The following is an 18,237-nucleotide window of genomic DNA, read 5'->3' on the forward strand; positions in this document are numbered from 1 at the left end:
ATAGCTCCCCTGGGTCCAGTGGCCTGCTAGGCTGTTGGATCAAGAACCACTACTGGGGGGATGCACTGGTGGGAACCTAAGGACCCCCCCTCCATACCCCCAATCCCTCTGTTGGGGAGAGATGGTAGATGGTCTGAAATAATTTGCAAATCCCTGTTACAGACACGCTTTGTACCAGATAACTCTTTACTCTGCCCCTCCCACCTGGGCACCATCCCCTGACCCATGTGTGGCCACCCAGCCTCCCCTTCTAGCCTCCTCACCCCAGGCTTACACCCTACGTGGCTGAGCTGACTGTGGTCCCTACACAATGCCTGCCTGTGTGTTGTCTCCCAACCTTCCCATGGGTGATGACAACATCACCAACAAGAGAATGGCTCTGCACCCACCCCTCATCCTGCACATCAACTTGAGGCCCACTCCTGGAGAGGCAGAGGAAGGTGTCCTTGACCCACTTCCACTGCTTCTCCAGAATAGATGCCTCTACCTGCTGCTCCTGGGAGATCCTGGCAGGATCTCTTTCGTTGCACTTACTACACTGTATTTTTCTTCATCAAAATTATTTTGCATTTAAGTATTACCACCTTAGAATCTTTAGAGATAACTAGGCCCCTGTCCATCATTCTCCTGGCCACCATTATTGCAAACACACAACTATATGCCAGCATTGTGTTAACTAGGCCCTTACAGATGTTATTTCATTTCAGCCTATATGTCAGTTTCAGAGGGTCTTTTCCCCTCCATCTTACAGATAACAAAACTGAGCCTCAGAGAGGCTAATTTGCCCAAGGTTTTGTAGCTAGGAAACAGCAGAATTGGGATTTTCACTGCTTTTTTGGCTACGTACATTGTCCTTTATCTAGCTTACGGAATGTCAGAGTTGGAGAATGCCCAGAGAGAGCCGTGACAGTGGAGTTTGTCATCTCTCTGTATGTATGAGCTTCCTGTAAGCAGGGACCACTGATCCTTCCTCTAGCGCTCTTGGTACCCATACAGTACTCAGTATGCTGGGAGTACAGGGTCACTATTTGGTGAACGGATGAAATCAAATCTGATCTTCGTAGGCCTCTCAGACCACCTACCATTCACTCTTTTGAATCCGATGGCTTCACACATTTGACAATTCACCTCGTGTTGCCCTGTGACACCGCTGTTATTGCTTAAGTCTTGGGTTGCTTTTAGCTTGTCCTTTGTCTGTTTGAAAGCTTGTGCCCCTCCAAGTGCCTTGCACAGGGCCTGGTATGCCATACACGATGGCTGATATATTAAAGACATACACAGTGTGGTCCTGTCTTTCTCCAGAAGCCAACGCTCTAATTGTGGATGAAGGTGAGGAACAGCCACACTAACATGGAGTCAAGGCTGCCCTGACCTGTTTTGAGAATGCGCCTTCTGACTTCCTTTGTTCCCTAAGGACATTCAGGAGGCAGACCCTCTTCTCCCCAAGTCCCTGCTTTCTAGAAGCCCCTCTGTCTGAGTTTGGCTTTCTAGGATGCAGGCCACCAGGACTCTCTCTCCCGCTGTCATCCCTGCAGGGATCATGGCCCCTTACCCCGTTATTCCTGTGTCCGGCAGAGTCTTCGGATGACTCCTACGTGTCTGCTGGAGAAGAGCCCCTAGAGGCCCCCGTGTTTGAGATCCCCCTGCAGAATGTGGTGGTGGCACCAGGGGCAGACGTGCTGCTCAAGTGTATCGTCACTGCCAACCCCCTGCCCCAAGGTGAGCTCCAGCACTGGGCCAAGGTGAGGTTGAGGTTGGGAGGGGGTGTGTGAGAAGGGAAGGGGAGGTTCCCCCGGACTCCTCCAAGGGAGGGGTGGGAAGGAGGGGAATTATCCCCTCCATGGGGGCTGCCCTGACTTGTGTGTGTGTTCGGGGACATTTCTCAGGACCCCCGAGAGAGGGGAGGGCAACCTGAGCTTCCCAAAATGAGGGCGGACTCTTCTGGATTCCCTGGGGTGCTGAGAGGAGAGGTTTGGGCTCCTGTGTGGTGTGTGGGGTAAGAGTGAGAGATTCTCAGTGGGCGCCTGTGGGCCGTGGTGAGCCGGGTCCCTGTGCCTCCCCACAGTGTCCTGGCACAAGGATGGGTCAGCGCTGCGCAGCGAGGGCCGCCTCCTCCTCCGGGCCGAGGGTGAGCGGCACACCCTGCTGCTCAGGGAGGCCAGGGCAGCGGACACCGGGAGCTATATGGCCACCGCCACCAACGAGCTGGGCCAGGCCACCTGTGCCGCCTCACTGACCGTGAGACCCGGTAGGGAGCCCATCAACCCTGGGGTTGGGTGGGGGCAAGCCGTGACTCTTCCCTGGCCCAGACCCCAATCCCCCTCCCTTCCCACTCTCAGCCTCAAGCTTGGGCACCCCGCCAGCGTACGCAGTCCATGCAATCCCTTCTGGGTGTCGGCAGCTCTGGTGAAAGCATTTTAAATGGCCCTGGCCTCAGGGCAGGGGCCAAATCCCCAAGGCGCACACAAGGCTGGCCAATTCATGAAGTCAGTGAAATTTGTGTTTAGCCATCCTCTAAATGCCATCCTCCCATGGCATTTCCCTGAACAGGGTCCTATGGGGAAAGCAAATTGTCCTTGAGTTTCCAAGAAAAAGAATCTCTCCGCTCACAGGGCTTAAGAGCCACCACAAGCCTTCTGAAGTCATTTCCCCTGTAAGACAGTCCCCCCTCCCAGTAAAAAGAGATGCTTTCGAGTGCCGCAAGCCACTTTCCCCCTACTTTTCTTGAACCCAAAGTCGTAGAAAGGGTACAGCCAAGAGCACTTCTCAGGGGCTGGCAGTGCCGAGGCCGCCTTGTTTTCTATTTTTGTGAAAGCCCTTACTTGGTGTCAGACTACTTTCTTTGGGATTCAGCCCAGTTTCTTTCTGGTTCAGCTGGATCAGTGTCGGTGTACATGGTCAGTTCAGCTCATTCAGCTTGCTGGGCCTGACAATGCACTGACCCCGGGCCTGGGGTTCGGGGAGGTGAGGATGGTCAGGGGACATTACAGAAGGAAAACACACTCAACCCTCAAGGGGGTTCCCCATTGGGTGACCAGACCTGGATCAGAGGACCTAGGTTGGGGGACAGTGCGGAGCAGATGAATCTAGTGCTGAGGACATCCGAGCAGTTGCTTAGTGTTCTGGGATGCCTGTGCTGAGAGACGTTGGCGCCCTGAAGGAGGCTGGGATTTAGACCGGCACGGGGAAGGCGGGACATGCCAAGAGGGGGAACAGCACATGGTGTTCTGTCCCTTTCTTCCATGAAGTGCTGCAGGAGACAAGATGGCAGAGCCTGTGTGCCTGTCCCAGGGCCTCAGCACCTGAGCAGTGAGGGAGTTCTTGACGCATCTGATCACAGTCTTGTGCTCCAGTAGAGCCTTTAGTTGCACAGTCTGGCTTGTGCCACTGCAGGTCTTCATCCTCCTTAGCTGCATATCCCTCCCAGGGGCCCATTTTCCAGGCTTTCTCCTCCTCCTACCCCTCCTACCCCGCTGAATCATGCCCATCCCTCCACCACATGCTTCTGTCCTTCCATCACCTCCGGGATCTGGCTTCTGACTCAGCTCCCAGCTCCCCTGAGGGGGCCCAGGCCTGGCTCCAGGACTCCAGTCAATACCTGGCTTGGGCTGAAATTTGGCGAGGGTTGGGATGGGGGGTGCCCCGATACTGACTCAGGGCCATTTGGGAGCCTTTTACGGTTGGAAAGGCAGCTTGGGGCGAGGCAGTTGTCAGCCCTTGACTGAGAGTTCTGTATTTGCGGCATAGAACCTCCTGAGCTTCAGTTTCCTCATTTGTAAATCGGAGATAATGACACCGTCCTCACGGATGAAAGCGAATGTGTGAACGAGCTTTATGAACTGTAAAGCTGTAGACAAATGTTAGTTGTTAGCGTTATTAACGGGAGATGTTGTGTACAAGAGCTCAGGTTTCTACAAGGATCTGGGAAGTAAGTGCCTTATCCTTCTCTGTCCCTTTCTTCAGCCCATCTGTGCCTTGGGGACTCCACCTCTCCCCTTGGAAGGCCCATATCCTGCAGACCCTCCATATTTCCCAGCCCCTGTGTCCTCAGCTCATCACAGCATCTCTGCACCTCTGCCCTGGGGAGCCAAAAAGCCTTCATCGCATTAATCTGTTGCATCAGGCATTGCAGCAAGACAGCCACCTCCTTAAGTCAGGCTGGCTCGGGGGCCCCAGGGCCTGGAGGGCAGGCATGTGGGTCCAGACTTGGCTCTGGCTGTTGTGGAGCAAGCTGACTTTCTTACCCTACAAGGCACTGTTTAGTCCAGAGTGGCTGGATGGGGGCCAGTGGACTTGAGAGCAGCAAAAGTGGGTGGAACCTGGGGATGGCACAGACATCTGGCAAGGGGTGGTCCCAGGCCTTGAGTCTGCAGGCAGTGAGGGGTGGGGCCAGGGGAGGCAGTCCAGCAGTTTGCCCGTGGGCCTGGTGGGGAGCAGGTAGAGGGAGGCAGTGGGCAGTGTATTGTGGGCAGTGTATTGTGGGAAGAGGCCTGCATGCAGCCACTGCCCTCTCTTTCTCCTCCCCCTCCCCGTCTTGCTCTTCACCCTCCCCCTGCCCAGTGCTATGGTAACCAGGGCTGGTTGCCCAGTCCCCTCTTGGGGTCCACCCCAACAGGGCCTGCTTTTGAGGGCCCACAGATCTCAATTCCTGGTTGGGAGCCATGGTAACCAGGGAATGGATAACTAGAGAATGCGGCCCCATGGACCACGGTTTAGGGGCAGGGTCTGTGCGGGCAGGAGCTGGTCCTCACCAGCTCCCCTGGTCCCTCCCACCCTTTCCACCCCACTGAATCATTCTGTTGAGACCAGAGCCGTTCTCCCAAAGCGGATGTGTGGATGGGGGCGGGTGGCTTGGGAGTGTGAGAAGTGTGCTTAACCAAAGCAAAGCATTCCCCACCGCTGCCCACATCCATCGCACAAGTATTTATTGAGTGCCAACCAGGTGCCAAGTGCTACAGCTCTCTAAACAGTTTCTTCTGTTTGGAGGGTGTCATAGACTTTCCCAAGCCCTTTCACATCTCTTTCCTGGCGATAACATTGTGCCATACATATCCCCTGGAGGGACGTGTGGCAGGTGGGGACTTTCTCATTTTACGGATGAGAAGACAAAAATATGGATAGAAAAGTGAGGTAGAGCTAGCACCAGGCCAGCAGCCTTTATTTAGCACTTGCAATCTGCCTAGAGATGTTATCAGCAACAAGTGATTTAGGGTGATGGAAATAACTGCCCATGAAGCAAATAAACTTAGTGTGGGGTGCAAATAAAAGTACATGACCAGGCCGGGCGCGGTGGATCACGCTTGTAATCCCAGCACTTTTGGAGGCTGAGGCGGGTGGATCACCTGAAGTCAGGAGTTCGAGACCAGCCTGGCCAACATGGCGAAACCTTGTCTCTACCAGAAATACAGAAATTAGCCAGGCGTGGTGGCATACGCCTACAATCCCAGCTACTCTGGGGGCTGAAACAGGAGAATCACTTGAACCCAGGAAGTGGAGGTTGCAATAAGCCGAGATCGTGCCACTGCACTCCAGCCTGGGTGATAAAGTGAGACTCTGTCTCAAAAAAATAATAAATAAATAAATAAATAAATAAATAAATAAAAAATACATGACCAATTAGCACTTATTGAGTGCTTCATATATACCAGGCCCTGTGTTGATCTGATTATTTTGTTTAATCCAGCCTTATGAGCTAGGTTCTATTATTATGCCTATGTTACGGATGAGGAAACTGAGACTTGGAAAACTTTAGCAAATTGCTCTCTGGACACAGTGGCTGACACCTGTAATCCCAGCAGTTTTGTCTGGAGCAGCATTCATCAATAGACATTTCTGTGATGATGGAGATGCTCTATATGTGTGTGGTCCAGTATGGTAGCCCTAGCCACATGTGGTTAGTGAGCCCTTGAAATGCAGCTGTGGTGACTGAGGAACTGCATTTTCAATTTAATTTCATTTTAATAACTGCGTTTAGATAGTCTCAGGTGGCTAGTGGCTGCCTTCTTGGGATGGTCAGCTCTAGGAGCTTAGGGCCAGCTAGAGGCTGGAGCTATGATTTGAAGCCCTATCTCGGTCTCTCAAGCCTACACTCCTAACCATGACACTGTCCCACCCCCGTTTCCTGTTGCCCTGAAGAAGTTTGAGGTTGAGTTGGAACTGAGCTCATGAGCTCACTGGGCGGGCACTGGTGATGCCCTCTGTGGATGGGTCGGACTAGGGGCTTTCTCTCCTTCCTCTGTTGACTCCCCACCTCCAGCACAGCTGTGGTCCTTTTGTTTCCTTGCATGCCTGATGTGAGCACACCCAGCTTCCCCACTGTGTGCCCCGAGAGGAGGCCCTCTGGGTGCTGGGCAGGAGGAAGTGGGAATATGGGAGGCCCCATGGGCCTGGGCCTCATGCTGCCCACCTCCAGTCCTTCCCTCAGCTACACGTCTCCTATATTTGAGCCCAAGATTCTTGCATTTTCCAGCCAAGACCTTGGCCTCTTCATTGTACCTCAGCTGGTCATGGTTTTCTTGGCTGTAAAGTGAGGATCTTCATACCAGACAGGCTACCTACCCGGTGAGATTCCTGAGGGTCTGTGAGGAGGGCAAGTTGGCTTAGGACACTTGGGACAGAGGATATAGCTCATCGAAGCACATTCTGGTCCCACTCATAGAATCAACATGACCACAGCAGAAAATTGGTTGTTTATTGGGGGCCATGAAAACAAAAACAAGGAAGAAAACCTTAGCATCCATGTCAGTCCCTGTCTTCTCTTGCCCCTGGTCTCTGGCCACCTGTGGCGTAGTTGCAGATTCTCCTTTGTGATGGCAGTGGCTGCCGATGGGGAGGATGCCACATGGCCCCCATCGTCAGTCCTCAATGGGGGTTTGGGCAACACCTGACAAAGCAGTGTGGCGTGGTCCCCTTGCCCAAACTCAGCCCTTCCTCTACCCTCCTGTCTGCCAGAAACAGGCCTGCCTGACAGGTGGCCTCCCCGAGGCTGGTACCTAGAATGGGGGCCATCACTCACAGCCTGTCAGAAGAATTGAGAGCTCATTTACTGTTGTTGCAGCCACTTTTCCTCACCTGGAGCAAACTAACATAATCATATGTAAGAAATTAATCATGACCGGGCGCAGTGGCTCACTCCTGTAATCCCAGCACTTTGGGAGGCCAAGCAGGCGGATCATGAGGTCAGGAGTACGAGACCAGCCTGACCAACATAGTGAAACCCTGTCTCTACTAAAAACACAAAAAATTAGCCAGGTGTGGTGATGGGCATCTCTAATTCCAGCTACTTGGGAGGCTGAGACAGGAGAATCACTTGAATCTGGGAGGCAGAGGTCGCAGTGAGCCAAGATCACACCATTGCACTCCAGACTGGGCGACAGTGCGAGACTCTGTCTCAAAAAAAAAAAAAAAAAAGAAAAGAAAAGAAAAGAAAAAAGAAAAATTAATCACTTTTGGGGCTAGGTCAGGCTGACCATGTGAAATGATCTGACGGCTTGTACATTTTGAACTAAGCCTGAAACATTCTCAGTCCAAGGGGAAGCATTCATGTCAGCACCCTGTGGAAATGCCCACCTCCTGGCCAGCCGTGTCCTCCCTTTCCCTGACTTTTTCACAGTGGGGTTACCACAGCAGACATTTCAAGAACTGCCTGTGGAGGACCTACTGAAACAGCATATGTGGAGGGCCAGCTGGGAAGGGCCAAGCCACAGGCAAATGCTGGCTAACCTGCAGCCTATCACTCCCTTCCTCAAGAATCATAAGGAGAAAAAACCGTTTATGGACTGGGTGCCGTGGCTCACACCTGTAATCCTAGCACTTTGGGAGGCCAAGGCAGGTGGATCACTTGAGGCCAGGAGTTTGAGACCAGTCTGGCCAACATAATGAAACCTCATCTCTACTAAGAATACAAAAATTAGCCAGATGTGGTGGTGGGAGCCTGTAATCCCAACTACTGAGGGAGGCCGAGGCAGGAGAATCGCTTGAACTTTGGAGGTGGAGGTTGCAGTGAGCTGAGATTACACCAGTGCACTCCAGCCTGGACGACAGACTGAGACTGTCTCAAAACAAAAACAAAAACAAAAACAAAAAGAATTGTAAAGAGTCCATCTTGCCTACAGAGTAAAGGCTGCGCACCTTCGGGTGGCCTCTACCATCTGCACCCATAGGGCAAAAGGAGCCAGAGGCCTGAGGCTGGCCCTCGGGTGGCAGTGGGAGGCACCTGCTTGAACAGTGGATGCTCCACTCCTTACTTCTTTACCCAGTTTATAGACAGACAGTTGAGCTATAGTCCTCTGCACACATGCCTTTTGCTTCCAACTTTTCTGCATGCACTTTCCTCTGCCTGGAATACTTTTCCCTTTTTCCTGCAAACTGCAATTCCACTACTGCCTCTTCCTTCAGTTCTCTCTTTTTCCCTGGGCCAAAAGTCATCTCCCACCTTCTGTACTCCCACGCCCCTTACCTGCTGCTCTCTTGCTACCTCATACTTCCTGCTTGCTCTTATAGTCACTTGTGTATCTGGCTTGTCTTCCCCACCACCCAGAAGGCTCCTGAGGACATGACCATGTCTTTGTCACTCCTTAGCACTGGCAGCTGTGCCTGGGGGCCCTCCTGGACGGTTAGGGGCTGTGTGGACTGCAGAGCTGTATGTGAGGTGGCAGTGAGTAGGCAGAGACCCCCATGACTTTTCAAGACCTTGAACAACATGGGTGACACACACAGGTGAGGCTAGGCATGACACCCAGCCACAAGGGTCATGAGGCTCTGCCTATGAGGGGAGCTTGGGAAAGAGACCATGGAGCGGTGGTCCTCAGAGTGGGGCCCCCAGACCAGCAGCATCAGCATCACCTGAGTATGTGTTAGAAATGCAGTTTCTTTTTTTTTTCCAATAAGCGTTTTGCACTCTAAGAAATGCAGATTATTGGCCCCCGACCTACTGAATCGGAAATTCCGTGGGTGGAGCCCAGCACTCTATGGTCTAAGGAGCCCTCCAGGTGATTCTGATGCACAGAAAACCTTGAGAACCACTGACTTAGAGTTAGAGATTGTGCCCAAGATGGGAGACTAGGTCGTGCCATGGGAAGCACATGGGCTGTGCAGCCAAACCTCCTAGGTTCAAAGCCCTGCTCTGAGGTTGACTGGCCCAGTGAAGAGGGGCTTAGTGATACCACCTCTTAGGGCTGTCCTCCTCCCATAAAGATCAGCAGTGGTCCCTAAGTTTTCATGTGCCTAAGAGTCACCTGGGGTGCTTTTTAAAATGCAGTTTCCTGACATCTCATTTCAGAAAATCTAATTCTGCAGGCTGGAGTAAGGTTGAGGAATCTATATTTTAAATAAGCCCGAGGTGGTCCTGATGTGAGTAGGTCAAGTAACATTCTGAGAAACCCTGAAGCAAAGGGCTGTGTGTGATACCTTTTATGTACTAGATATTCGCAGTGGTGGCTGCAACTCTGTCTATTGTGAGAACACATCAGGGGACACTGAAACAGTTGGGGCCGGTGGATGTGCTGGTCTGAGGAGAGGGAGTTCCCTGTGTGCTTTCCTAACGCCAGTATTTTCATCAAATGAGTTTGATCTGAGAGTGATGTTGAAAGGGCAGACATGAGCATGGGGTCAGCGTGGGAGATTGGGAGCCAGTGTGAAGGGGCGGTACTTCCGTGGTGGGTTGTTCAGAGCCATTGAGTGTATGTGCCTCTTAGGTTTAGGGGGGCACCTGCCCCCACCTTCCTGGCTGATGTAACTGTGTTTGCCACAGTGAGAGTTGGGCTTGTGGGTGGAGCAGGGCTGGGATGTCAGGGACTGGTTCCAAAGATGGTTTTTGCTATGGGGCCAGGGAAAAAGCTAGGTGGCACCAGATTCTGGTATGGAGCCTCAGGAATCCTCGATCAGCTTCCTTGGCCACTCACTTTTGGAGGTATGGAGGGGCAGAGGCTACTGCCTTGTCTGGAAGAGGCCTGGGCTGCTCTGACAGTCTCTCCAAGGGGCTTGAGGATGGGGGCTCGCTTGCTGGCTGGGTGCCCTCCAGCATGCTGTTCCCCTGGACACCACCAGGCGTCTCTGAGGCTCCCTGCAAACCTTGACCATCTGGCCTTCAGCTCTGCTTCCGCTCCCAGTCCCTGGGCCCGTGAGCCGCCTCAGTACTGTCCAGCCTGGAGGTGACCCTGGGGCAGGACTCCAGGCTCCACAGAGGGGTAGGACCGCCCGCCTGCGGGGCTGTGCCTGTGATCTCAGCATCAGCTGCCTTAAGCACCAAATGCCATTCTGACTCTTCTCCCCAACCCTACCTCAAGACAGCCAGCCTGAACCGTGGGTCCCTCCTCTGCCTGGCCCCCAGCCCTCCTTCCTTACTGGCCATGCTGGGAAACACATCATGGCTTGGGAATGTGGCCCCGGGTTGGGGGGTGAGGTGATAGGAAGAGGGAGAAGGACATGTGATCCCTGCTCAACAGCCCCCTTCTCTCAGGCTCTGTGTCCAAACCCCTTCCCCATCCCAGATACAAATGGGTTCTCATGATAAGGGGCCATTTGGGGGAGGCAGCCCCTGCTGTCCTCCCTAGTGGGGCCAATGGGTGGCGGGCAAGTTGCCAACAGGTGCCCCGGCGGTATGGGTCGGAAGGCTGGATGTGGGCTTAGGCCCTGTGGTGGCTGCTGGCCGGACCTTCCATGGCAGGGATGAGGGGCAGAGGTGGGATTCTGGGCCCCCTCAGATTCCTCCCCCATCTCTGTGAAGGAGGGCAAAGATCTTGACAGTTCTCTGATTTTCGGGGCCAAAGAAAACAGGTATGCCCTGGCTCTGTAGTATTTGAGGCTCGTTAGCACATTCCCAGGTCAGGGATCTTGGTGGTTCCGTCAGAGCAAGGGGCAACACAGGGAACATTTCCCACGGGCACCTCCTTTGGTGGACGTGTCAGAACAAATGGGTCAGAGCAAGCGTCTCGATTGGCACAGCGCAGTGCCACCCCTCCCCTGTCTTTCTTGGGGACGGAGGCCCCACACCTTGAGTCAAGGCGCCGCAGAGCGGGCTTTGCTCTTGTCAGAGTCTGAAGCCGTAAGGAGAAGAAAGGCAGGTCGCGCGGCTTGGGAGTGAGCAGAGTGGCTAAATCCAGACAGCCGCACTCCGCCCTCCCTCCCCTCTCCCCTCTCCTCCCCCTCCACACCAGGGCCCAGGCTGCCTGTGGTCTCGGCAGGCACCACCTTCCTAGCCAGCTGCCTGCCGGCCTGCCATCCAACCTCCTCCTTCCCCTCCTCAGGCGCCTTCCCCTCCCCCAGGGCCTTCTCCGTGCAGGGCCTCAGCTGGGTCAGCCGAGTGAGTGGGGCTGGGCAGGCTGGACAGGCCGGGCTCCTGCTCCCTGGGGAGCCACGCTGGGGTGGGCAGTGGGCAGGCAGCAGGAGGGCCTGGTGCCAGGGCAGAGCCTTCAGGACAGGCACAGGCTGGGGTCTGTGTGCAGAGCCTCGGGGTGAGTTGGGGTACAGCCCTGCTGGGGGCTTGGGGTGGGGGGACCCCGGGGAGAAGCCAGGGGGCTGTGGCAGTTTCATGTCTGTATTTGGCAGTCGGATAGGAGCCAGCTCAGCGAGACTGGGACCCTGGCCAGTTGCAGGGGAGGGCGTCAGGGCCCTGGGGACACCCCTCCCCCAAGGCTGACTCTGGTGCCCCCCTCCTCTTCCCCAGGCTGAGCTGCCCTTTTCTGTGGATGACTCCAGCTCTGCTTTCGTATCCCTGGAGCGTTTGGGGGTGCAGGATGTAGGGCCGTGGCCAACAGGTGCCCCTGGGGTTTGCACGGCAGGAAGCTGAGAAGGGAAAGGGGGAGGGGCAGGCTAGATGGTGCCGCCTCATTGGCCCTGGACCGAGGTCGGGATGTGACTTGTCTGCGGTGTGTGTTCCTCTGCACCAGGCCCAGCTCGCCCAAGAAATGGGCATCCTAGCCATGCTGGTCCAGGGTTCCATAGACCTGCTCCCGCTGCTTTTGGAGCCTGCAGTTGGTAGTTTAGGTCCCTAGTCCATGTCAGGAATGTGGGTTCCCTGCTCCGGTGGAATTCTCCCACCAGGCCCAGGAGTGGCCCCTCTGCTGCCAGAACCCTTTGCCCCAGGCCTTTCCCTAACGGTGTCCCCTCTGGGAGGATCAGCAGGGTCAGTGTTGGCAGAGCCAGTGGCAGAGGAGGTTCCAGGGGCTCAGGGAGGGGAAGCAGCTGGGCGAGGTCGCAGGAGCCTGGGGGTGAAGTCAGGGCAGGGCCAGCCTTCGGGGAGCTGCCCTAACTCCTGGGCTCTGGGCGACATTCCAGCCAGCTCTCCCAGGCTCTCTTCTTGCCTTCCTCCCTGGCAGCTATCTCTGTCTCTCTCCAGGTGGGTCTACATCCCCTTTTAGCAGCCCCATCACCTCCGACGAGGAGTACCTGAGCCCCCCAGAGGAGTTCCCAGAGCCTGGGGAGACCTGGCCCCGAACCCCCACCATGAAGCCCAGTCCCAGCCAGAACCGCCGTTCTTCTGACACTGGCTCCAAGGCACCCCCCACCTTCAAGGTCAGACCCCTGAGGCTGGGGCCCAGCCTCCTGTGTGCCCCTGTTCCTTTGGGTGCCCCCTTGTTCTTGGGGCCATGCTTAGGCACCAGCAAGACCTGGAACTTTGCTCCCATTCAAACCCTCTTACCCAGAGCCAGTCTCAGTCTGGCTGTGGAAGAGTCCTCCATCTCAGATTCCACAGCCCTCAGGACCCAAGGCTCTGCCCCGACTGTCTTCCCCTGACACTTTGGGGTACCCCCTTCAGGTCTCACTTATGGACCAGTCAGTAAGAGAAGGCCAAGATGTCATCATGAGCATCCGCGTGCAGGGCGAGCCCAAGCCTGTGGTCTCCTGGTGAGTAGCCGCACTTCCCACCACCCACCAGCGACTCTATGCCAGGCTTGGCTCTGGGAGGTCTGGCTTTGGGTGGAAGGAAATGGAAACCTGGTGGGCTTCCCCATGATCTGCCTCAGGGGCCTCATCTCAGGGACAGCAGTGTACTCCCCCCAGCACCCCGTCCGTTGCCCCATGTTCCAGGCTTATTTAGGGCTTCCCTTTCTGGGGAGGGGTTTGGGTCTCATGTCTGTCCATTTGGGATAAATGGCTGGGTGCGGTGGCTCACGTCTGTAATCCCAGCATTTTGAGAGGTGAGGCAAGTGGATCACTGGAGGCCAGGAGTTCGAGACCAGCCTGGCCAGCATGGCGAAGCCCTGTCTCTACTAAAAATACAAAAAATTAGCCAGATGTGGTGGTGTAAGCCTGTAATCCCAGCTACTTGGGAGGCTGAGGCAAGAGGATCACTTGACCCTGGGAGGTGGAAGCTGTAGTGAGCTGAGATCACACCATTGCACTCCAGCCTGGCTGACAGAGTGAGACCCTGTCTCAAAAACAAAATCACCCCCCTCCCAAAATTAGCAAGGAGCAAGACATTTCAGAGGCCAAGGAAGGAGGATTGCTTGAGCCAAGGAGTTCAAGACCAGCCTGGGTAACATAGTGAGACTCTGTCTCTACAAAAAAATTTTTTTAAATTAGCTGGACATGGTAGTACATGCCTGTAGGCCCACTTACCTATGAGGGTGAGGAGGAGGATCACTGGAGCCCAGGAGTTTCAGGTTGCAGTGAGCTATGATCACACCACTGCACTCCAGCCTGGACAATATAGCGAGACCCTGTTGCTGAAAAAAAAAACAAAACGCATAACAATTTGTTTCTGAGCTGCCAGCAGCCCAGAGTTAAATGTGGGTCTAAGCAGAGGGGCCTCGCTCATCCCGGGTGCCTGGAACATGGATTACTCAGCTTGCTAATTTTTTATTGGTTTGAATTCTGTTTTTAATTTTTAATTGATTGTCTGGTCCCCACTGTGATTTTTTTTTTTTAGATGGAGTTTCACTCTTTGTCACCCAGACTGGAGTGCAGTGGTGCGATCTGGGCTCACTGCAACCTCCGCCTCCTGGGTTTAAGGGATTCTCCTGCCTCAGCCTCCTGAGTAGCTGGGATTACAGGCATGTGCCACCACACCCAGCTAATTTTGTATTTTTTGTAGAGGCAGGATTTCTGGTCAGGCTGATCTCGAACTCCTGACCTCAGGTGATCCACCCACCTCGGCCTCCCAAAGTGCTGGGATTACAGGCATGAGCCACCGTGCCCAGCCCCCACTGTGATTTTTTTTTAACATTGTAAGTTTTTTCATATCCCTTTTGGGAAGTGGGAAAGCTATCTGTCCATTATAAATAAATAAAAATAAGACATGGGGAAGTTTAAGAATTATTAAGAGCTAAATAGGGTCAGGCATGAGGGCTCAATGTCTGTAATCCCAGCACTTTGGGAAGCCAAGAGAGGAGGATCATTTGAGCCCAGAAGTTCAAGACCAGCGTGGACAACATGGTGAAACCCTGTATCTACAAAAAATACAAAAATTAGCTGGGCATGGTGGCATGTGCCTGTAGTCCCAGCTACTCAGGAGGCTGAGGTGGGGGGATCGCTTGAGCCTCGGGAGGTAGAAGTTGCAGTGAGCTGTGATCGTGCCACTGCACTCCAGCCTCGGTGACAGAGGGAAACCCTGTTAAAAAAAAAAAAAAAAAAGAAAGAAAAGAAAAAAGAGCTAAATAGCATGGCTCCACTCTGAATGCAGCAGGGTTCCGAGAAGGGAGAGCTCCAGGCAGTTAGAAGTGACCTGGAAGCTCCTAGAGGTGGGTGGGATGGCAGAGTGGGGGTAAAAACCTAGCCCTGGAAACCAGGGATGCCCACGGTCAGTGGGACAGATCTGGGGACTGACTGGGCAAACTGCACAGGCAAGGAGAGGCCTGCACAGTGCTGCAGCCCCAGTTCCTGTGCACGCACATCAGGCCCCTGGGCCCTGGGACTGAGTTTTTGCCCCTCTAACAGGCTGAGAAACCGCCAGCCCGTGCGCCCAGACCAGCGGCGCTTTGCAGAGGAGGCTGAGGGTGGGCTGTGCCGGCTGCGGATCCTGGCTGCGGAGCGTGGCGATGCTGGTTTCTACACTTGCAAAGCGGTCAATGAGTATGGCGCTCGGCAGTGCGAGGCCCGCTTGGAGGTCCGAGGTGAGTACCTGATTTCTCCATGGACGCCCACCTGGCCCTGGCCCCTTCCTTACCCCACTGTCTGCTCTCACACAGCCTCAGTTAGAGGATGCCATCACTGAAAGGGCCTTAAGGGGCCCCTAGTCCAGCTGCTTATTATTATTGTTGAGTGAACCAAAGCCCAGAGACAGGAAGTGACCTGCCCAAAGCTGCACAGCACATTGTTCCGTGCTCAGCTTACTACACAACACCACCTTCCCTGTTGCTCCATCATGGAGCCCTGGCGGCAGCCAGAGACCCTGCATCTGCCACTGGCCAAGCTCTCTCTACACTCTTCTGAGCCTTTGTCACCCTGCTCTGCCCGGGACCCTCCCTCATCTCCCTCCCCCTCTCCTCTCGCCCCTTTGCCCACCCTCCCATCCCATTGCTGTGCAGAAGCTACTGTGAGGTAGTGGTGGGGAGAGTCTGGTGGCTGGACCCGTTCGGAGGGGCCCTTGGGGTGGCTTAGGCTTGTAGCATCACATGGACCCTAGGGTGCCAGGGTGAGCACAGCCGTGACGTGTGAAGAGGCCTGGGCCCCCAGAGCCTGGGGCATATTTGCAGGGGCCCTCTCAGGCAGCAGGAATGCCAGGCCCTGGCTAGGGGGCCCTCGAGAGCCGTGGGTTTTCCTCACCGAAGGCCACAAACGTTTATCCTGCCTTCCACCTCACCCTTCGCCTCAATGGCTCCTTGCTTCCTCTCCTCACTTCTCACTCGGCCCCCAGCCCCTGACCTTCCCCAAGGCTCAGAGCTCAGACCCTGACAGTCGTGGTCCCTCTGCTGGCCCCCCTGCCTCAGTTCCCCTCCTCTGTGCCTGCCGTTCCTGTAGTTGCCACTTCCTTGGTCTCCAGATTCTTCAGCCCTCCTCCCTGGCCTGCTTTCTCTCCAGGGCCTGGCTCTGCCTCGCTTCTCTGTATTAACCCATGTCTTCGGTGCTTCTTTCTCTTGGGGATTCCTTCGGACACCCTGAGGCTTTGGCGTGCTCCTGATCCCATGAATGCCTGGTTGCCCGGGGTCTCTGCCTGCCCAGGAACCCCAAGGAACCAGTCTCTGGCTAGCTGCCAGCCCTCGTAGCCCAGAGCTGACCTTGGGGGAGCCAAGAGTGGCAGTGCTGCCCTGGCAGTGTGAGAGGCAGCCCTCTATGCAGAAGGGCCCTAGCCAGGTCTGCGTGCCTGTGCGTGCATGTGTGCGTGTGCGTGCGTGCATGTGTGCATGTGCGTGTGTGTGTGTGCATGTGTGCATATGCATGTGTGTGCATGCATGTGTGTGCGTGCGTGTGCGTGCGTGTGTGTGTGTGTGTGCACGTGTGCGTGCATGTGTGTGTGTGCGCGTGCGTGTATGCTGCACTAACCTGCCGCTTGCTGACTGAGGTTTTTGTCTGTACACAGGCGAGTGAGCTCAGGGGGCCACCTGCGCTCCCCCCGCTACCCTCCGAGCCGCGCCCCTGTCTCAGGCACCTCTCGGACCTCGCTGTGTTTCACTGCCTCCTGCCCACAGACCCAGGCCCGCCGGCCCGGACCCGTCCCAGCCTCCCCTCCCCACCCCATGCAGCCCCCAGGGGGATAGCCCATGGGCCCCTGTGGACCCTCCCTCCCCAAGTGGACACATGGCTGTGCAGGCCAGGAGGCCCACAGATGGACTGAGTGCTGGGAAGGGGCGGCTGCGAGGGGTATCAACCCCCCAAGTCTCTCCCTGAAGGGGAGCACCGGGCGAGTGCATGTGCTACTGCTGCTACAGGCCTGTCTATCTGTTTGTCTGTCTGTGTGTCTGTGACAGTCAGGGAAGGATGCCTCGGAGCTGAGGTGGGGTGAGAAAGAGTGGGAGAGATTAGGGCATGGCATGGAGGGGCCCAAGGAGCAGGGGCTGTTGATAAGGACCTTACCAGGAAGGGTTAGGACACTGACCATTCTAGAAATGGGTTTCGAATGGCATAACACTTTCTATTCCACAAAAGACCAAAAGCCAGAGGCCCCGGGCTCTGTGCTGATGAACAGCCTGGCTGAGCCCTAGCCCTGGCGGGTTTGGGGCCCCCTCCTTCCCTGTCAGGGCTGGGGTGCTCTGTCTGGGAATGAGGGAGTTAACCAGGTTTGGTGCAGGAGCAGGGGCAGGGGGCCACTGTAGTGAGCGTGGAGAGATTTGGAAACACCTATTTCTTAACTCAAATAAAGTCCAGTTTGTACCCAGCTGGTGTGTTGTGTTGTTTTTTTTCCCCGCCGCTGTCTCTGCCACCGCGTGGCCCTCTCGGTTTCCCCTCCCTCAGTTCCCTCTTGCCTCCATGAGTCACCCTCCCTGGCCCCGCTTGGATTGCCATCTCGAAGCCAGGTCTGGGCATGCCTTGCTGTCCTGGCCAGGTGGGTGGGCTTTCCCCATCTCCAGAGAACAAAATGCATCTCTCTCTCTGTGTCTGTCTGTCTCTCTGTGCGTGCGTATGTGTGTCTCCCTCACCCTGTGTGTCTCTGCTCTGTGTGTGGCCCCCGTGGCTGCTTTCCCCTCAGCACACCCTGAAAGCCGGTCCCTGGCCGTGCTGGCCCCCCTGCAGGACGTGGACGTGGGGGCCGGGGAGATGGCGCTGTTTGAGTGCCTGGTGGCGGGGCCCACTGACGTGGAGGTGGATTGGCTGTGCCGTGGCCGCCTGCTGCAGCCTGCACTGCTCAAATGCAAGATGCATTTTGATGGCCGCAAATGCAAGCTGCTGCTTACATCTGTACATGAGGACGACAGTGGCGTCTACACCTGCAAGCTCAGCACGGCCAAAGGTAACTCCCCACTCAGGCCTTGGGCTGCCGTGGGTGCCCAAGAGCTGGAGGGAGGGGACTGGAGGTGCACAGTAAGATGCCCGGGAAACGGAGCTCCAACCCCTAGGGGAAGGGGGGTAGGGTGGGAGCTAGTACATTGCCCTGGCCTCAGTAAAATGTGCACTTAGAATAGGGCGTAGCACAAAGGAAAGGCCAAAACAGGGTTAACTGTTCCTAGGAGGGAGTGTGTCTGCTGAGGTAAACGTGGGTTCCCACGCCTGCCCTGCAAGTCACCAGCCACATAACTTTGAACAAGTCACTTCATCTCTCTGAGCTTTAGCCTGTTCATCTGTAGAACAGGGATGGTGATCATTCCTCCTCTGTAGAGGGATTGGTAGGATTAATGAGATAGTGTATGTGAAGAACAAAGC

General features: G+C 55.3%; 1 protein-coding gene across 9 annotated transcripts in view; it reads left to right on the forward strand.

Annotated features, from left to right (window-relative positions):
* The window catches only part of SPEG (striated muscle enriched protein kinase), a 51,769-nt gene that overhangs the window by 7,502 nt on the left and 26,030 nt on the right, over positions 1-18,237 (forward strand). For 8 of the 9 annotated variants that reach the window (XR_004027737.1, XR_004027738.1, XM_030802466.1 and 5 more), the window contains 6 exons: positions 1,576-1,719; positions 2,066-2,248; positions 12,338-12,513; positions 12,758-12,846; positions 14,878-15,053; positions 17,567-17,827. Coding sequence is in view for 7 of the 9 variants with exons in the window: in XM_030802462.1 (XP_030658322.1) it covers positions 1,576-1,719; positions 2,066-2,248; positions 12,338-12,513; positions 12,758-12,846; positions 14,878-15,053; positions 17,567-17,827 (1,029 nt within the window). In the remaining 2 variants the exon portion in view is untranslated. Of the gene's footprint in view, positions 1-1,575; positions 1,720-2,065; positions 2,249-12,337; positions 12,514-12,757; positions 12,847-14,877; positions 15,054-16,459; positions 17,256-17,566; positions 17,828-18,237 lie in introns of those variants that run through there. The other variant, XM_030802468.1, reaches the window with a different exon arrangement.

Source organism: Nomascus leucogenys, chromosome 22a (assembly GCF_006542625.1).
Source record: "Nomascus leucogenys isolate Asia chromosome 22a, Asia_NLE_v1, whole genome shotgun sequence".
Classification (NCBI taxonomy): domain Eukaryota; kingdom Metazoa; phylum Chordata; class Mammalia; order Primates; family Hylobatidae; genus Nomascus; species Nomascus leucogenys.